This window comes from Natrix helvetica (assembly GCF_964273705.1).
Source record: "Natrix helvetica genome assembly, chromosome: 2".
Lineage (NCBI taxonomy): Eukaryota > Metazoa > Chordata > Lepidosauria > Squamata > Natricidae > Natrix > Natrix helvetica.
This window is the reverse complement of record NC_138552.1, coordinates 117,720,047-117,737,637: the sequence shown is the minus strand read 5'-3', so window position 1 is coordinate 117,737,637 and position 17,591 is coordinate 117,720,047. Positions and strand designations below refer to the sequence as shown.

The 17,591-nt window shown below is 37.9% G+C and overlaps 1 protein-coding gene across 3 annotated transcripts in view; it reads left to right on the top strand.

Moving 5' to 3' along the window:
* DRC11 (dynein regulatory complex subunit 11) overlaps positions 1-17,591 on the top strand; it is a 268,281-nt gene that overhangs the window by 167,913 nt on the left and 82,777 nt on the right. For all 3 annotated transcript variants that reach the window (XM_081940018.1, XM_081940019.1, XM_081940017.1), the window contains 3 exons: positions 9,059-9,141; positions 12,188-12,295; positions 13,996-14,195. In XM_081940018.1, coding sequence (XP_081796144.1) covers positions 9,059-9,141; positions 12,188-12,295; positions 13,996-14,195 — 391 coding nt within the window. The remainder of the gene's footprint in view (positions 1-9,058; positions 9,142-12,187; positions 12,296-13,995; positions 14,196-17,591) is intronic.

Genomic DNA, 17,591 nt, shown 5'->3' with positions numbered 1-17,591 from the left:
GTCAACGCCTGGAATGCTCTACCCAACTCCATTGTTACAGCCTCAAACCCTCACAGCTTCAATCTCAAACTGTCTACTGTGGACCTCACCCCATTCTTAAGAGGTCCGTAAAGGGGGAGTGCATAAGCACACCAACCTGCCTACCATCTCTGTCTTACTATCCCCATTTATCTGTATTTACTTCCTTTGTTCACGTTCATGTTCATACCTATACTTGTTATCTTGTATATGTTTGACAAATAAATAAATAAATAAGAAATACCTCCAGTCTTGCTGTCCCGTTTCTTGCTTTTTTGAAAATCTCTGCTGGGCTGTAATCTGGTCTCTTCTGTTACTCTGGTCTCTGTAGACATCATCTCTGCAGACATCCTGTCTGTAGCTTTTTTCTCTCTGCTCCTTGGGGCCCCACCTCAGGAATTTCTCCTCATGGCTTTTTCTAAAATGGCGTTTGTTTTGTTCTGAAATCAAACAGGCTTTAAGGGCTTCCATTCATAAGTCCTGGTTTGCACTCAAAAACAGTTGAAACAATGTCCCACGTTTCATCAAGGCTATTTAACAGCAACAGTAGCTTGAGATTCAGGAATATGCATGCCACACTGTTCCAACTCAATAAATAAAGTTTGCATATGCAGCAAATGCCTTTCCACATTCTCTTGTAGTAACAATCTGGCTCTGTACAATTGTCTTGATAATTGCACAATATTGCACGCTGATGCACTCACATGCGCACTTCTTTTTTTCCATTTTTATTGTTTTATTTATATAACACTCAATTTTCATCAAAGTATGTATTCTGGGTACAATTATGTTTAGATTGTCATATTTATACATCTTCATTATATTTAGTCATCACAATAATAACAACAACATTATAATATTCTAACCTTAATATTTAATATTTAACATCATCTTCTTTAACAAGACTCCTCTATACCATTACCTCCCTTCATATCTCCTCCTTTCTAACTTCTGTTGCTATTATCTAGCCATTGATAAAATGTGTCCCATATCAAAAAATATTCAGTTTCTTCTTTATCCTTAATAGCAAGTGTTAATCTATCCATTTCTGCACAATCTAATGTTTTTTTAATTACATTCTCCTCATACGGGATCTCATCACTTTTCCATTGTTGTGTAAATACAATTCTAGTTGCTGTTAATATATGCAGAATCAAATATGCAGTCTTTTTGTCATATTTTTCTGGTAGTATACCCAACAGAAATATCTGTGGTTTCAGGTCTATATGTAGTTTTATCATTTTTTCCAGCCATGTGTGTATTTTTGTCCAATATTTCCTTGCTCTTGGGCATGTCTACCACATGTGGTAATATAAACCAGATGTTTGATTACACTTCCTATCTTTAAACATTTTTGCCAGTCTTGCCGGTGGAAAATGCCATCTATAAAACATTTTATACACGTTTTCCTTATATGCAGTCAACATCATCAATTTAATATTTCTATTCCACCATTTCTGCCACTTGAGTATTCAAAATTTTTAGCCCAAGCAATCATTGTCTCCTTTACCTGCTCACTTTCAAGTTTAATACTGAATAAGTAACAATATAATTTCTTTATCAATTTATCATTTGTTCCAGTCAATATCTGATCTAGTTCTGTTAGCTCTTTGTTAAAACTATGCAGTTTAGCACCTTTCTCATAACAAGATTGTATCTGCATATGTGGCCACTATGCTATAACTAACTTCTAAGCTCCTGTTTTGTTTTTAACTCCCCTTTATCATTCAATATGTCCTTATATCTTACAATTTTTCCCAATAACATTAGGATATACTAAAGCCTCCATGGTTTAAAGCCAGATTGGTATTTTTAAATAATGTTCTTTTATCTTAGTCCATACTAATAACAATGTGTTTCTTACATAGTATCTCTGAAAGTAACTATGTATTTTATTCTTCCCATACCATAAGAAAGTGTCACATGGGACTTCCGCTTCCAGGACCGAATGGCGACGGACACATAGTCCACCGATCGCTCCCTTGGTGGGCTCCGAAAGGAGCACAGGAGGCTCGAAAATAGAGTCTCCTGCCGAAAGGCGGCTTGCTGAGACCTCCCGCAGTGGCGGCAGCCGGTGGGGGCATTTTCCCAGCTTCGCCTAGGCGCTGGGGAGCAGTGGGGGGGCGAGTGACATCGCCTCTTCACCGGACGGCTCTGGGAGGTTTCTAACTAAAGAAGAAGATACAGCTGAAGCGCGGTGAGGGGGAAATCTCCCCAAATCCTTTATTGCTTTGTCTACTGAATAAACTGCAGTCTGATCAAAACTTGTTTCAATCCTGGAAGAACTAAAACTGGAGGGGGGGGGAATCCACCCCCCTCGGAAAAGCGGCGTTTGTAAAATCTCTCTCCATGCAGGAGAGAGAGGGAGTTTTAAAAACCATTTTCACTCTTCTTAAATGATTGGAAAATAACTTTAGACTGCAATTGCGGAAGGAAGGATGGTTGAACTGGCTTCTCTTTGAACTGTGGAAATTTGAGACCTGTTGCTTCCCCACCCTGTGAAGGCTGAGCCAAGATGGCCACTTCCTCCTCCTTCTTCACTCTGATGGAAAAGATTCCTTTTTTGCAAGATATTATGGCTTTGAACTAGTCTCTACCCCAGAGATCTCTAGGAGTCTCTTCAAAAACTTTATTCCCTTGGATCTGGATTAACATTTGGATTTATATAACTGAGTTGGTTGAAAGATTTATTCTCCCTTTGATTTGTTCACTCTGTGATTTCTACCAGCTGTGCCTTCCTGCAGACGCCATTTCTCTGCAAAGATTTATAACAGTCTCCAAGCTTCACGATGGCCCCGAAAAAAGTACCACTTGGCAAGATTTCTTCGGCCCCGACATCGACTACTTCTAGCCCTGTCACTCATCAATCACAATTGGGGTCTTTTTTACAACCTAAGGCCCCAGAAGAAAGTTCAAAGGACTTATCTACCCAGCAGATGCTTCAATCTCTCTTAAAGGGACAGGATGAAATAAAAAAACAACTTGCAGACTTAAACGATCGGCTCGGACAAACACAACAACAAGTCACACAAAATGAACAGAGGATAGGTGTACTAGAGGAGGGGGCAGTTGGGGTGAGAGAGGAGATTAGAGCAATTCAAAGGGGGAGTGTAGAATTTGAAAACCACGTTATAAAGGTAGAATTTGAAAGGATGTCTTTTTTCCTTAGGTTTCAAAACTTGGAAGAAGCAGCGGATGAAGATCTTTAGGAGATTATGACCACAATATTAGCTGAATACATTAATAAAGATAAACAACAATTAGGTTGGGATATTGACCTGATTTATAGGATTAATTCAGCATATGCAAGAACACATAATGTTCCAAGGGAAGTTCATGTAAAATTTCTTAGAAAAACCACAAGAGATGAGGTTCTACGAGCTCAAAGGGGTGGTCCACTAAAATATAAAGACAAAGAAATAACTATCCTTAAACAGATCCCAAAGAAAGTAAGAGATAAGAGGAAGAAATATTCTTCTCTAGCTAAAAAAATATATGACAAGGAGGTCTGGTTCAAATGGTTACTACCAGAAGGCATGCTGATTTTCTGGGAGGGCAGTAGAACTAGAATCACTACAATCATGGAGACTGAGGCTTTTATGAAGAAGTATAGTGCTCTCCTAGATGGAATAGGGGATCCTACACTAGAGATGAGGGAGGGAGCGGCTGAGGCTCTGCCAACAGATGGGGGGGGGGGGAGAAGCAACATCTAGAAGACTCAGATCACAAAAATGATTTGAAACATTACCGCAATTGTTGTTATAATGTATTTTTTATGAAGTGATCTAAAAAAAGAAATGATAGAAACAGAATGACTATTTGTTAGACCTGAACTGCTATTACTTAATCTTGATGCTTTTTTAAAAAAAATTTAATATAATGTAAAAGTATTGAGATTTGGGGGATTCTCTTTTCGTCTGCACGATGTAGCTGTCTAAAATTTTTCTTATATCCCTATGTACCCTTTTTCCCTGAAAAATTTGTAAAAATCAATAAAACTTTTAATACAAAAAAAAAGTGTCACATGCACACTTCTTAATTTCAGCCAGTTTTTAAATTAGCTACATTCAGGAATTGTTCATCTTCTAAACTTAAGATAATGTAGGCCAGTGCCTTATCATGCTGCCTTTGATCTACTGCTGCTAATTGTGCCTGAGGTGGATTAATAATAATATCCCAGAGCTCCTTAGCCTTCAGGAAGCATTCCATTTTTGCAGCCCAAATAATATTTTTTTCTTCCCAATTGAGGCAGAGAGCTCTCCTTGAATTCAGCACCCATCCTGCAAGACTTCTCTGCCTTGTTCCTTTTACTTATAACACAGGCAGTTCCTCAGCTTGATTACAGTTCAGCCTTACTGTGTCTGGTGTGATCTGGGCCCATAACCTGTTAGAGATTGTAGCAATCCAACCAGCACAAAAATAAATAATTTAGCGGGATTCATTTACATAAGAAACTTGTTTATATACAATACCATACAGCAGAAGCCATACCTCAGAATCCAGAAGTACAGAATCAATAATCACAGAAGCTATAGAATCACAGAAGCACACATGCACGCACACACACATTCATGTATGTATGTATGTATGTATGTATGTATGTATGTATGTATGTATGTATGTATGTATTTGTTTTCGTAGATTTTCATGGGTGTAGGTATGCTGGTCTTGTTGTATTCGGGTCTTACACGGGAAAAGACCCAAATGCAACAAGATCAGCATATATATATATATATATATATATATATATGTATGTATGTATGTATGTATGTATGTATGTATGTATGTATGTATGTATGCATGCATGCATGCATGCATGCATGCATGTATGTATTTGTTTTCGTAGATTTTCACGGGTGTAGATATGCTGGTCTTGTTGTATTCGGGTCTTACACGGGAAAAAACCCAAATACAACAAGATCAGCATATGTATGTATGTATGTATGTATGTATGTATGTATGTATGTATGTATATGTACACACACATCAGTGAACCTAAGCCACATCCAGACTCTGAACCATCTGTTTCACCAAACAGTCCCCATTGACTGACATGTTACCATGTCTATTCCAATTCATGAACCCTTATATACTGACATATAGTAGATGTGAAACATTTAGTAGTTTCAGATGTGTATCTGAGTTTTCCATGTATGTTTTTCACCTAGTGAGGGCGAAAAACAGGCTCAAGGGCCAACTGGAAGTTCATTTCTGAACTTCTGTTTGGCCCAGGGTCCAGAGGCTTTCCTGAAGCTTGGGGAGGGCAAAAAACAGGCCCAATGGCCAACCGGAAGTTCAGAAACAAACCTTTAGAAAAAGGTTAGCCATCACTGATATAGGATATCTTTCTATAAGAACTATACATTTTCTATTTTTTTGTCTAACTGCAGACTAAAATTTAGAATGGGTAATTTTAGGCCAGCCTTCTTCATTTGTTGTCCTGCTTGATCCTTATGCCAAATGGAATATTGGATAGCTGCATAAGAATTATTGCCCGAAAGCATCACTGTTTTTTCCCTTTGAATTTTCTAAATTATCTAACTGGTAGGGCCAAATGTTAAATTCACTTTTCTATCCAAAAAAACCCCTCCTGATATGTAAAATGTGAGTAGAGTCTTAGCCCTTGCCCATTGCATCAGTATTTCCAACACTACCTTTCAGTACATTAAAATACTTGTATACATCACTTTCACAAATAATTCAGTGCTATATGTTTATACTTTTTAAAAAATATTTTCAAATTTTATTGATTTTAAAAGTTTTACAGGGAAAAAGAGTTAAAAGGTTATAGAACATTTTGACAGCTACATCGTGCGGGAGGGAGAAACCCCCCCCCCCCCAGGTCTCACAACTTTTACAAACAAAAATAGAAAAATATCAACATTTGCCTAGGTATTAGCAGTTTTGAGTTTAACAGAAAATCATCAGTATGTTTCAATCATTTTGTTTTGTATCACTTCCATAAAGGTGCATTGTAACAACAATTGCAATAATGTTTCAAATCACTTTTGTGATCTGAGTCTTCTAGTTGTCGCATCCTACCCCCCCCCCCGTCCACTGGCAGAGCCTCAGCCCCTCCCTCCTTTGTTTCTTGTATAACATCCCCCATTTCACCTAAGAGAGCACTGTGTTTTTTAGTGAAAGCCTCTGCTTCCCCTACTGTGTTGATTCTAATTCTACTGCCCTCCCAAAAAATCAACATGCCTTCTGGTAACAGCCACCTAAACCAGACCCCATTATTGTATTATTTTTTTGCTAAGAAGGAATATTTCCTTCTGTTATCTCTTACTTTCTTTGGGATCTGTTTAAGAATGGTTATTTCTTTATCCTTATATTTTAATGGTCCTCCCCTTTGAGCTCCTAGAACCTCATCTCTTGTAGTTTTTCTAAGAAATTTAACATGAACTTCCCTTGGAACACTGTGTGTTCTTGCATAGCCTGAATTAATCCTATAGATCAGGTCAATATCCCACCAAAGCTGTTGTTTATCTCTGTTAGTATAGTCTGCTAGTATTGTGGTCATAATCTCCTTAAGATCTTCATTCTCAACTTCTGGCAAGTTTTGGAACCTAAGGAAAAAAGACATCCTTTCAAATTCCATTTTTATCATATGATTTCCAAATTCTACATTCCCCCTTTGGATTGTCTTCATCTCGTCTCTCATCCCAACGGCACCCTCCTCCAGTACACCTATCCTCTGTTCATTCTGTATGGTTTGTTGTTTCGTCTCTCTGAGCTGTTCATTTAAGTCCTGCAGTTGTTTTTTGATTTCGTCCTGTCCCTTTAAGATGGATTGAAGCATCTGATGAATAGACAAATCCTTTGCACTTCAGAGGCTTTAGGTTGTAAAAAAGATCCCAGTTGTGACTGGTGAGCAATGGGGCTGGACGTGGAAGATGTTGGGGCCGATGAGGCCTTACCAGGCAGTAACTTCTTTGGACCCATCATGAGGCTCAGAGATAGTTATTGTTCTATACAAAGAAATGGTGTCTGTGGGAAAGCACAGCCAGTAGGGATCACCAGGCAAGCAAGTCCAAAGGAGAATAAATCGTCTGATACAAAACTAGAGCAAATAGGTGGGTTAAAATATTCCAAATCCGGGGGGAAATGTATTTGAAGAGGCTCCTGGAGGTCTCTGGGGTGGAAATTAGTTGAAAGCCATAAAGTTTTCCAAGGGAGGAGTCTCATTCATAAAGACAAAGAAGAAGGAGGAAGTTGGTCATATTGGCTCAGCCAGTACAGGTGGTCAGGAAACAAAAAAATCAAAGTTCCCATGCATAGTTTAGAGAAGAATCAGTTCAGCCGTCCTTTCTCTCGCAGTTGTGGTCAAAAAAGAAAAAAAAAATTCCCCATTATTTAAGGGAAGTGAAAGTAGATTTTTAACTTTCTCTCTCCCCCATAAAAGGGAGAGATTTTCCAAGTGCCGCTTTTCCAAGGGGGGTGGAAATTTTGCCCCCCCTCCAATCTGAACTCCTCCAAAGGTTGAAACAATGTCCCCCCAAAAAACCCTGCAAAACAGTCAATAGAGTAAAGACAGTAAAAGACCTGGGGAGACCCCTCACCTCACCGTGCTTCAGCTGTTTCATTCAAATTGATCATTTCCTTCCAGGCTGTGTTCGGCGAAGTGCGTGGTGGCATTCCGCATGCTCCCTATGCTTTCCGGCTCCTGGGGCAAAGCTGGAGACACACACCCCCGCGGCCACCGCCGTTCCAGGGGGTCCCAGCAAGCCACCCCTACGGCAGGGCGCCCCTCCAAGGCACCCTGTGCTCCCCCTAGACTTCAGGGGAGCCCACCGAAACAGCAAAAAGGCGGACGCACGCGTCCGTCACCTTCGGCTGCCGGAAGTCGTCACCTCGCTATATGTTTATACTTTATTCCAAGAAAAGACATTATGTCAGAGTTGGTTCCAGAAGTCTCTAATTCACAAACTCTAAAAAGCAAAATAAACAGTTCAGAAACTTAGATTGACACTGAAATACAGAAGTATATTAAGAATAGCCCTGAAATAATATGAAAATGTGCATGTGGCAGAGGCCTGAAAGACATATGTACTTAAAAAAATTATTCCGTATGTAAGAGTCCCTTTCGGGAGAGGGGGCGGTATATAAACGCTAATAATAAATAAATAAATAATAAGAAATAATGATTGATTCTGAATTATAATTTGGATTCTGCTGCTTGACCCACAGTTCTGAACTAACATGCATAGGATTGCACTATATATAAGACTTTAGTGCTTCATTTTTCAAACAGATAATCCTCAACTTATAATAGTTCATTTAGTCACCCTTCGAAGTTACAACGTCACTGGAAAAAAGTGACTTTGGGCCAGTTTTACATTTACAACTATTGCAGCATCCCATTGTCACATGATCAAAATTCAGACAATTGGCAATTCACTTGTGTCACAGTTAGTGTCCCAAGGTCATGTTCAACTTTGCAACTTTCTGACAAGCAAAGTCAAATTGGGAAGCCAGATTCATTTAACAAACATATTACTAATTTAACAGCTGCAGTGGTTCATTTAATAACTGTGACAAGAAAGATCATAAAATGGGACAAAATTCAGTTAACAATTATCTCAATTAGCAACAGAAATGTTGGGCTCAAGTGTGGTCATAAGTCGAGGACTATCTTATGCTACAATAATACTAAATAAATATGATTTCATAGTATTTATGCACCCACAGATGAAAAATATGGCAGTAACAGTAAATATGCAATGGCAAACTCTCATTAAAAGTATGAATGAGCTACTATTAAACATAAAAATATTTTTGGGGAAGAACATTTAAAGGAGACCTCTAATAAATGAGAGAAAATACATGCTTTTGTTTTAATAGAAGAATATATGTAGTTCATGGTTGAACTGTGGAGTCCTTGATGCTCTTTGAGCCTGGTTGTTTGCTTGCAGATATTTCATTACTTGACTAGGCAACATCATCATTGCTAATCTCGTTGAAGTACCTGCAGAGACCACTGTGAATATGCATTTGTCTACAGATATGTTTGTGTAGCTTACTCTTTATTTCTGTATAGGACCATTGATTCTCTTTACCAAGAGCTGGTAGAAGAAGGAATATTAATAAGAAGTAAAAAAGTAAAACTCAGCGATTATGTTGGTAAAGTATAAACTTTATATGTTAGTACAGACTATGTATTTGTTTTGGGATTGCATTCATGCAATGTATTATTTTGGATTTAAGCATTTGTGACAGAATTGGTACTAGATAAATGAACTACAACACCAGTCATTTTAAATTCAGCTAAAAGTTACCGAGAATCAGCATCTTGGTGACACAGATTAAAATATAGATTCAAACAAATTCAGATGACCATCTCTTCAAGATTTTTGCTGCAGTTTACACATTTTAGTAAATTGTTCTTCCTGACAGTAGCTGCAGATCCGAAACAGAATTAATAGACTGATACATTATTTGTGGTCTTAACTTAAATATTTAGTAATCTGTAATAATGATACAAAATTACAAAGGGAATTTTTAAAAATACTTACCAATAACTTGGCCAGCCCACTTCTATCAAATAGAAGCAGAAAAATTTGAAAAGCCCAGAGGAAGAGCACCAGGGCAAACATAATGTTTCTCACAGGTTGGTGAGTGATCTTTAAACATATCTAGAATCTAATTTGTCACATAGGGTAAGATTTACTCAGTTCTCTTGTATTGATGCAGCAACAATTGAATATTTCAACAAAGCATATTTTTCAGTGAATGTAGGATAGATGATAGTAGGAACAGCACAAACATGCACACGCACTCACATAGGTGTTCTGTACTTATTATTGTAGTGGCATTTCTGACAATGCTGTAAGTTTAGATGGCATTCCTGTGTCCAAATTTTAAGTACAATAGTCTAAACATTAATGCTCATAAAACTTTGGATGAGAATTACAATTATAAACTTACTGTTTAAGATATGTTGAGTGCCTTCTGATTCTAGAATTCATCACTATTGGTTGACACCTCAATACTGAGCTCTTTCTCAAGTGAATAAGTAATTTATGCTGCATTTTAGTTGTGTTTCTGTGTTTTATCTTTTTATTTACATATGAACAGAATTAATGCACTGTGTTTTAAATTTTTTAATTAGCATCCCATGATAAAACAGGGCCTCCAAATTTAATTCAAAAATGTAGTATGTTCAATCTTTTAAAGCTATAGTGCCTTTCCACAGGATGTAGCAGTTATGTAATCCCAGGTAAGAACATAGCTCTTTTAAACAGTTGAAAGGATATGCCATGTTGGTGCTCCCATGTGCACCAAAATATATTTTCAGAATCACAAATGAAACACAGCAGTCCCAATAGGCAATTTCAATTTATTGGTTATACTTATGGTTGCCTTGACAAGTCTCTGAATTTTATAGAAGGTCCCACATTTCATCTGAGATAAGAGTAGTTCATACTACAGCTAGTCCTCACTTAACAACAGTAATTGGGACTGGGAGCTCCATTGCTATGTGATGTCAAATAAAATATAGAATAGCAGGGTTGGAAGGGACCTTCTAGTCCTGCTTGAGCCCTATAATGTTCTGGATAAATGGGTATCCAATCTCTTTTTGAAAACTTCTAATGATGGAGCATCCATAACTTCTGGAGGCAGGCTGTTCTACTGATTGATTGCTCTCAATCTCAGGAAATTTCTTCTTAGTTTCTAAACTTAGTTTAGTTTAAAAATTTCTTCTGGCTGGAACCAGAAAATAGTTCAAGACCCAGAAGGATCTCGACACACTTAAACATTAGGCAGGACAAGAAGCAGCAATGTATTGAAACTAATCTAGGAAAAAAACCAACCTAGAACTAAGGACAAATTTCCTGACAGTGAGAACTATTAACCAATTGAACAGCTTGCCTTCAGAATTTGTGGGTTCTCCATCACTGGAGGTTTTTAAGAAACGATTGGACAGCCATTTGTCTATAATTGTATAGGGCAGAGGTCCCCAACCTCTGTGCCTTGGCCCACAACTGGACCATGGCCTATTCGGAATTGGGCCGCCTGAATGGCTGGCCAGAGTGCACACATGCAGCTCAACTTGTGCAAGTGGTGGGCTGGTGGGCAATCAAGTATGTGCATGCCAGCCCACTACTCATGTAAGTTGAGCTGCGCACATACCAACCTGCCACTTGTGCAGCCCAATTCTCCTCTCCATCCCACCCCACCCCCATCCAGGCCACCAAGCCACAAAGGTTGGGTACCACTGATATAGAGTCTCATGCTTTTGCAGTGGGTTGGATTAGAAGATCACCAAGGTACCTTCCAACTGTTATTAAGTATTCCTCATTCAGTGCCATCATAATCTTAAATGGTTGCTGAATAAGTGGATCTTAAGTAAGAACTACCTATATTATTTTCAGTTGTTCATGGAAGTTTAGAATCTATGTCTATTTCTCATCCATGTTAAGAATGCATTCCAACTAAGGAACTGTTAGGATTGAAAATATTCTATTTATGTTCCCTAACAATTTCTACTTGTTTCTACTTAAGTAGACCACCGCTTAAGCATGAGCCAGCAGTATGCTACAGCTGTCAAAAAAGCAAATGTAGCCCTAGTCTGCATTAACAGAGGGACAGCATCAAGATCATAAGTCGTGACAATACACTTTTGTACTGCAATAGTGAGGCCACATTTGGAATACTGCATCCAGTTCTGGTCACCACAATACAAAAAAGACACTGAATCCCTAGAAAGAGTGCAGAGAAGGGCAACAAAGACGATAAGGGCTCTGGAGGTTAAATCATGTTATGAATAGTTGAGGGAGTTAGGTATGTCTAGCCTATCGAAGAGAAGGACTTTACGTGACAGGATAGCTGTCTTCCAATACTTGGGAGACATACAAGAGAAGATTAACTTATCAGAGGGCAGGGCAAAAAGTGTGGGTGGAGGCATGTTAAAGAGAGATCAAAACTAAAACCAAGGAGACAGTGAGAACAATTAATCAATGGAGCAACTTGACTCTTGGAGTTGGGGGTGCTTCATTACTAGTAGCTTTCAAAAATGGATTGGACAGTTATTTGACTGGGATAATATAAGGTCTCCTTCCTTGAGCAGGGGTTTGGACTAGGTTCCTTCCAAATCTATGATTCAATTTCTATATTCTACTTTTTGAAACTAAGCTTTTTGTATGGTGCATTTGTTTCTTCCTTGTAGGTGAATACAGCTATCTGGGGACTACACTTCGACAGGTAGATGTAGAACCAATGCCTTCTCTTACAGATGTGAAGCAACTTATAGTCCTGTATGGAATATTGCCATTAGGTAAGTTCATAGGAAAACTGGGCAAAAGGCAGAATACAATGCTTGGGTTCCTGACAGTTTCATATTTTTAATAGCTATGACAACGTTTGATTTATTTCTTTTGAAATAATTTTATACGGTTCTTATCTCTTAAAATATTTTCAGCTAAGATTTAAAAAATGTCTAATTTAAAAAGTTTTAACTACAGCACCACTCTTTATAATTTTATTTCCATCATAACAGTTTGGCAGCTGCAGCATATACAACAAAGTCATTTGGGGAAAACAACAAATTAAGTCTCCAATATTTAAATTAAATTTGAAGGAAGACCGAGATTTTAATGTATCTTTGATAAACCAGTTAACTTTTCCCCCTTTCTTTTTATTTATTTAGTTTTTAAAAAGATACACTTCTAGAAGAGATAATATCAATAAGTAGACAATTCAACGTTCAATATATCCTCAATGTATTATTATTATTATGTATTATTATTTATAAATACCAACTATGATTTATAAATACTTTGGAGAAGGCTTTAATACTGGGAAAGGTGGAAGGAAAAAGAGGAAAACAAGCATCAAGTTGGGTAGACTGAATTACAGTGGTGATGGGGGTGCTGTTGGAATTGCCTCCTAAAGGCTATGCACACCCTTTTTTTGGACAAAATGGACCATTTTTGGGAGGTCTGCAGAGTGCAAAAACTTTTTTTTTTATTTGCCTCTTCAAAATCTTGGTGCGTCTTATGCTCTGGTGTGTCTTATACTCTGAAAAATACGGTATGTCTCAAAGTTGCTGAAACCTCAGAGTCATACTGTAGAAGGCTGCGATATAGGGTGAAACAAATGACTATATCTCCGCAAGTATTGCATCGGCAAACATAACACTTTAAAAATGTTCATTGGGGAAGTGTGTGCATGTTCACACCAAATTTCATCGAAATCCATGAGGGTTGAGTAGGACACTTTTCTGAAATCAGACTACTTGACATGGAATGACCCAGTCTCAACAACTTTTTAAACCAAAACCGAATGCAGTATTCCAAGTGTCAAACTTTCTGAAGTATTACCTTATTCCACAATCTGTTTAGACTTTAAAGAGATGGCTTGAACAAAATTATTTTAGGATTCACTTAATTTAACCCCAAAAATACTAGTTTTTGCTAGGTCATTTTAAAGAAAAGGTTGAATTTTAATTATTTAGAATATATATATATATATATATATATATATATATATATATATATATATATATATATATATATATATATATATATATATATATATATATATATATATATATATATATATATATATATATATATATATATATATATATATATATATATATATATATATATATATATATATATATATATATATATATATATATATATATATATATATATATATATATATATATATATATATATATATATATATATATATATATATATATATATATATATATATATATATATATATATATATATATATATATATATATATATATATATATATATATATATATATATATATATTAAAAAGCTTGCTTCATCTCCAGCCTGGAAAAGAAAGTTCTTTTTTGATCCATTCTGTTGCCAAGCCTTTGTCAGTCCCATTAGTTGGTTTTTCCCGTGTATTACAGTTCGAGCTATTAGAAAGAAGCTTTCTTTAAACATATATTTTGAATAATTTTATCATTGTACTAATTTTATTCTATAGGTTCTCAGTCTGTCCATGAGAAAGCTCCTCTAGTGAAAACCTTGCTCTTGGTTGGCCCTGTAGGAGTAGGGAAAAAAATGCTTATTCATGCTCTGTGCACGGAAACAGGAGCCAACCTGTTCAATTTATCTGCGGCAAATATTTCTGGTAAATATCCTGGCAAAGCTGGTCTTCAGTTGATGCTACATATGGTTTTTAAGGTAGGGTCCAGAAATATTTCATTAATATTTCCTACAATAATATTAACTACAATAACGTTCAGGATTTTAGTAGATAATAGATAATTTATTATGCACTACTATTTAATTATGATAATGAATAATTATAACAATGAAAATTCAGACTATTAAAATAGTTTGTTAGCACCCTATGTTTCCTGTCTTTCCAAAATCTTTTTACATTAGTGTATACATTTTGAAATCTTCTTTTCTTTGACTGATTTAATCTTCAATTCTATAGACCTTGGGCAATAAAGATTTGTTGTTTTCCAGATGGTGAGAACATTTTGACCTCAGAAACCTTGTTTTGGCTCCTGTGGAAAACTGAGAATAGTTGCTTTTGTGCTGCTACTGTGTTTCCCCAAAAATACAACCTGTCCTGAAACTAAAGCCTTGCCACATTTTTCGCATGGGCAAAAATATAAGCCCACCCCCAAAAATAAGCCCCCTGGACAATCCCCCCCTCCGGCCAGGCAGAGCACCGCTCACCGACCTAGTGGTATCCTGAAGGCGCCAAGCCGCGGGAACGAGGTGGGGCCAAAGGCACTCGCGTTGCTTGGTGCTTTCGGGGTACCGCTAGGTTGGTCAGTGGCGCTGTGCCCAGCTGAAGAGGGCAGCTGCTCTCTTGCGAGCGGGCTCCCGAAGAGCTGAGCACAGCCACAGGGTTGAATGGCTGTGTTGCGCTGTCACAGCAGCAACACAGCAGCCATGAGGTGACCAAACTCGCGAGCAGCCGCCCGGCAACCCCCCTTTCCAGCCGGGTACAGCACCGCTGACCTACCTAGCAGTACCTGGAAGGCACCAAGCAACGCGAGCGCCTGTTCGCTGCCCCCCGTCTTCTGTGGCTCTGTGCCTTCGGAATGCCCTAGGTGAGTGAATGGGGCTCTGCATGGCTGGAGAGGGGGGTTGTGCAGCAGCTTTTCCACTCCCCGCTCACATGAAGGGCACCTCCACTGCTGGCGCCGCCCGCCGTCTGGTTTTTTTTTTCAAAGCATGGAGGACGGATGTTGCTCTGGGAGTATGCTGTATGGTTGTACGATCTGCAGCCCACAACTATCTTTTGGTCTGTCTTGTCCATTTTTGGGTTCTTTCTTTCATGTCTGCTGGATGGCATTAGGCTTGGCTTGCTGGTAAGAGTGGTCAGTCAGGCTTGGTAGAGTCTGTCCCAGGCTTGGCTAAGTTTTTTCCTCATATCAGGTTTTATCAGGATGCAATCACCAGCAGCAAATTTGAGAGTTATGGTTTCAGCTAGCAGTCCTTTGTTTCTGAGGTAAAAAAAAAAGAGGCCAAGAATACAGTTCTTTACAGACATATCTTTAGTTTCATGTTGTGGAATCTCACCCATTCTGTCCAAGTGTGGAAATCCAAACATTATTTCAGAAGGCAGACAATGTAAATTTCATGGAACGTGACATTCCCACTGTCTCTATGATTGAAACACTTTTGCAATGATGAATAAATTTCCAAGAGGGACAACAACTTGTGTTGCAAACAAACAAACAAATAAAATACCATAGGGTAGAGCACCTTGACTCATAAGCATTTAAAAATGCACTCAGGCGTAAAAGAGGGACGGAAGAACAGCTTTTTAAAAAATTGCAATTAAAAAAAAAGAGGTACTTTGAGTCAGCACTCCAAAATATCAGGTTCCATTGAGATGGAAGCAAATTCTCATTAAGTATGTTAAAACAGTTACAAATGTAAACAAAATATCTCAAAAGCATTTCTTTCTATAGGTTTAATTAAGCATTTTAAACCTCAAAAATTTCCAGAAGAAAAAATCAAAATTGTATTCAGAGCAGAAAAGGAAATGTAACTGCATAACTTTTATATGCAGATGAAAAGATTGCAACACTGAAAGGTAAAGGTGCAGGAGCAGGGCATCCATTTACTCCAAATTTCTCAGGAGAGAAAAAAAAGTGGTTAAAGTGAGCAGAAAAACTTCAGCCCCCTTTAATGACTCAAAAGGAAGAAGGGAAAGAAGGAGGGGGGATGCACAGAGGCATTCACATGTATCACTGGGGGCATTTCACACACACACTCATGGTAAAAATGAGCAGACACTCATTCTCCCTGCCTTTCCTGCTTCCCTCCAAAGAATGACCCAGAAGGAAGAGAGGGGGAAATTCACGCAGGCAATCACAGGTCTCTGGATCCCTTCACTTATCACTCCCTGGGGCATAGGGGACACACACTCACATTCATACTGCAATCAGACCTTCATGCTTGCTCATGCCAACCAATCATTATAAGTATTTCAGCTTTTTTACAAGCCAATAAGCTCCATTTTGTACTATTATTAGAGGATCTCACCCTCCCATCACATTTGGAAATGGTAACACACATGCATACACACACATACCATTAAACAACCTTGCAACTTACTGTTTATTTATATGAAAGGGAATCAAAGTACATTCATACCAACTTTTACCATCAACATACTCACATTTGCACTGCAATCAGACTGCTTGTGTAAATTAATTTCACATACAAAAATCCTATTTCATTCTTTCTTCATGCAAAGCAATTATTACAATTATTTCAGGGAGCTGTACATAAACTAATGAGCTCCATTTTCTATTATTAAAGGATCTCAACTTCCCTCCAGGTCTGGAAATGATCACACACTCACATACAAATACCACGGAACAACACGTTCAGGCCTGGGGGAGGTCCTGTCCCTTTAAATCTTCAATTTTCTTTCCTTGAGGAACATGTGGCTCATTCTCCAAGCATGGGAAAACTCAGAGAGCAGTTTAAATCCTAACTACCCTCCCCTTCCTCACAGCTTCAAGCCAAGCTGAGAAGCTTACTTATTTTACCAGCTGGTCAAACATATGGCAATCAATTCAATGCCATTCAATTCTACATGTTATTAATATAGATACACACCTAAGAATTTTAACAGACATTACATCAAATTAATCAAGTCCAATCACCTAGGTCTTCCCATTCAGACAGGCTTTACCTTTTTATTACCTGCTAAATTTCTTACTTTTGCTCGAAGTTATGCCTGTTGTTCTATCTCCTTAAGCACTAGATTGTTAATACCTGTCTCTGCCCTGGAGTGTTCCATTTCTAATTTGGATCTGCCAGCGGATGCTGGCTAATTTTTAAAGATCCAGACTCTTCAATCTCCCAGTGAGTGTGGGCATATTTTTAAAGATCAAGATGTATAGAGACAATGTATAGAGATGTTTGTCCACACATTGTTTGCATTCGGTCAGGGTTCTAGGTTGGACCTCCCAGCACGCGCTGGCATATTTTTAAAGATCCAGCTGTATGGAGACTTTCATTAACACATCGTTTGCATCTTGGTGGGGCTCTTGATTCATCTGATGGTGGTCAAAAATCAGCAATTTTGTTGACAAAATC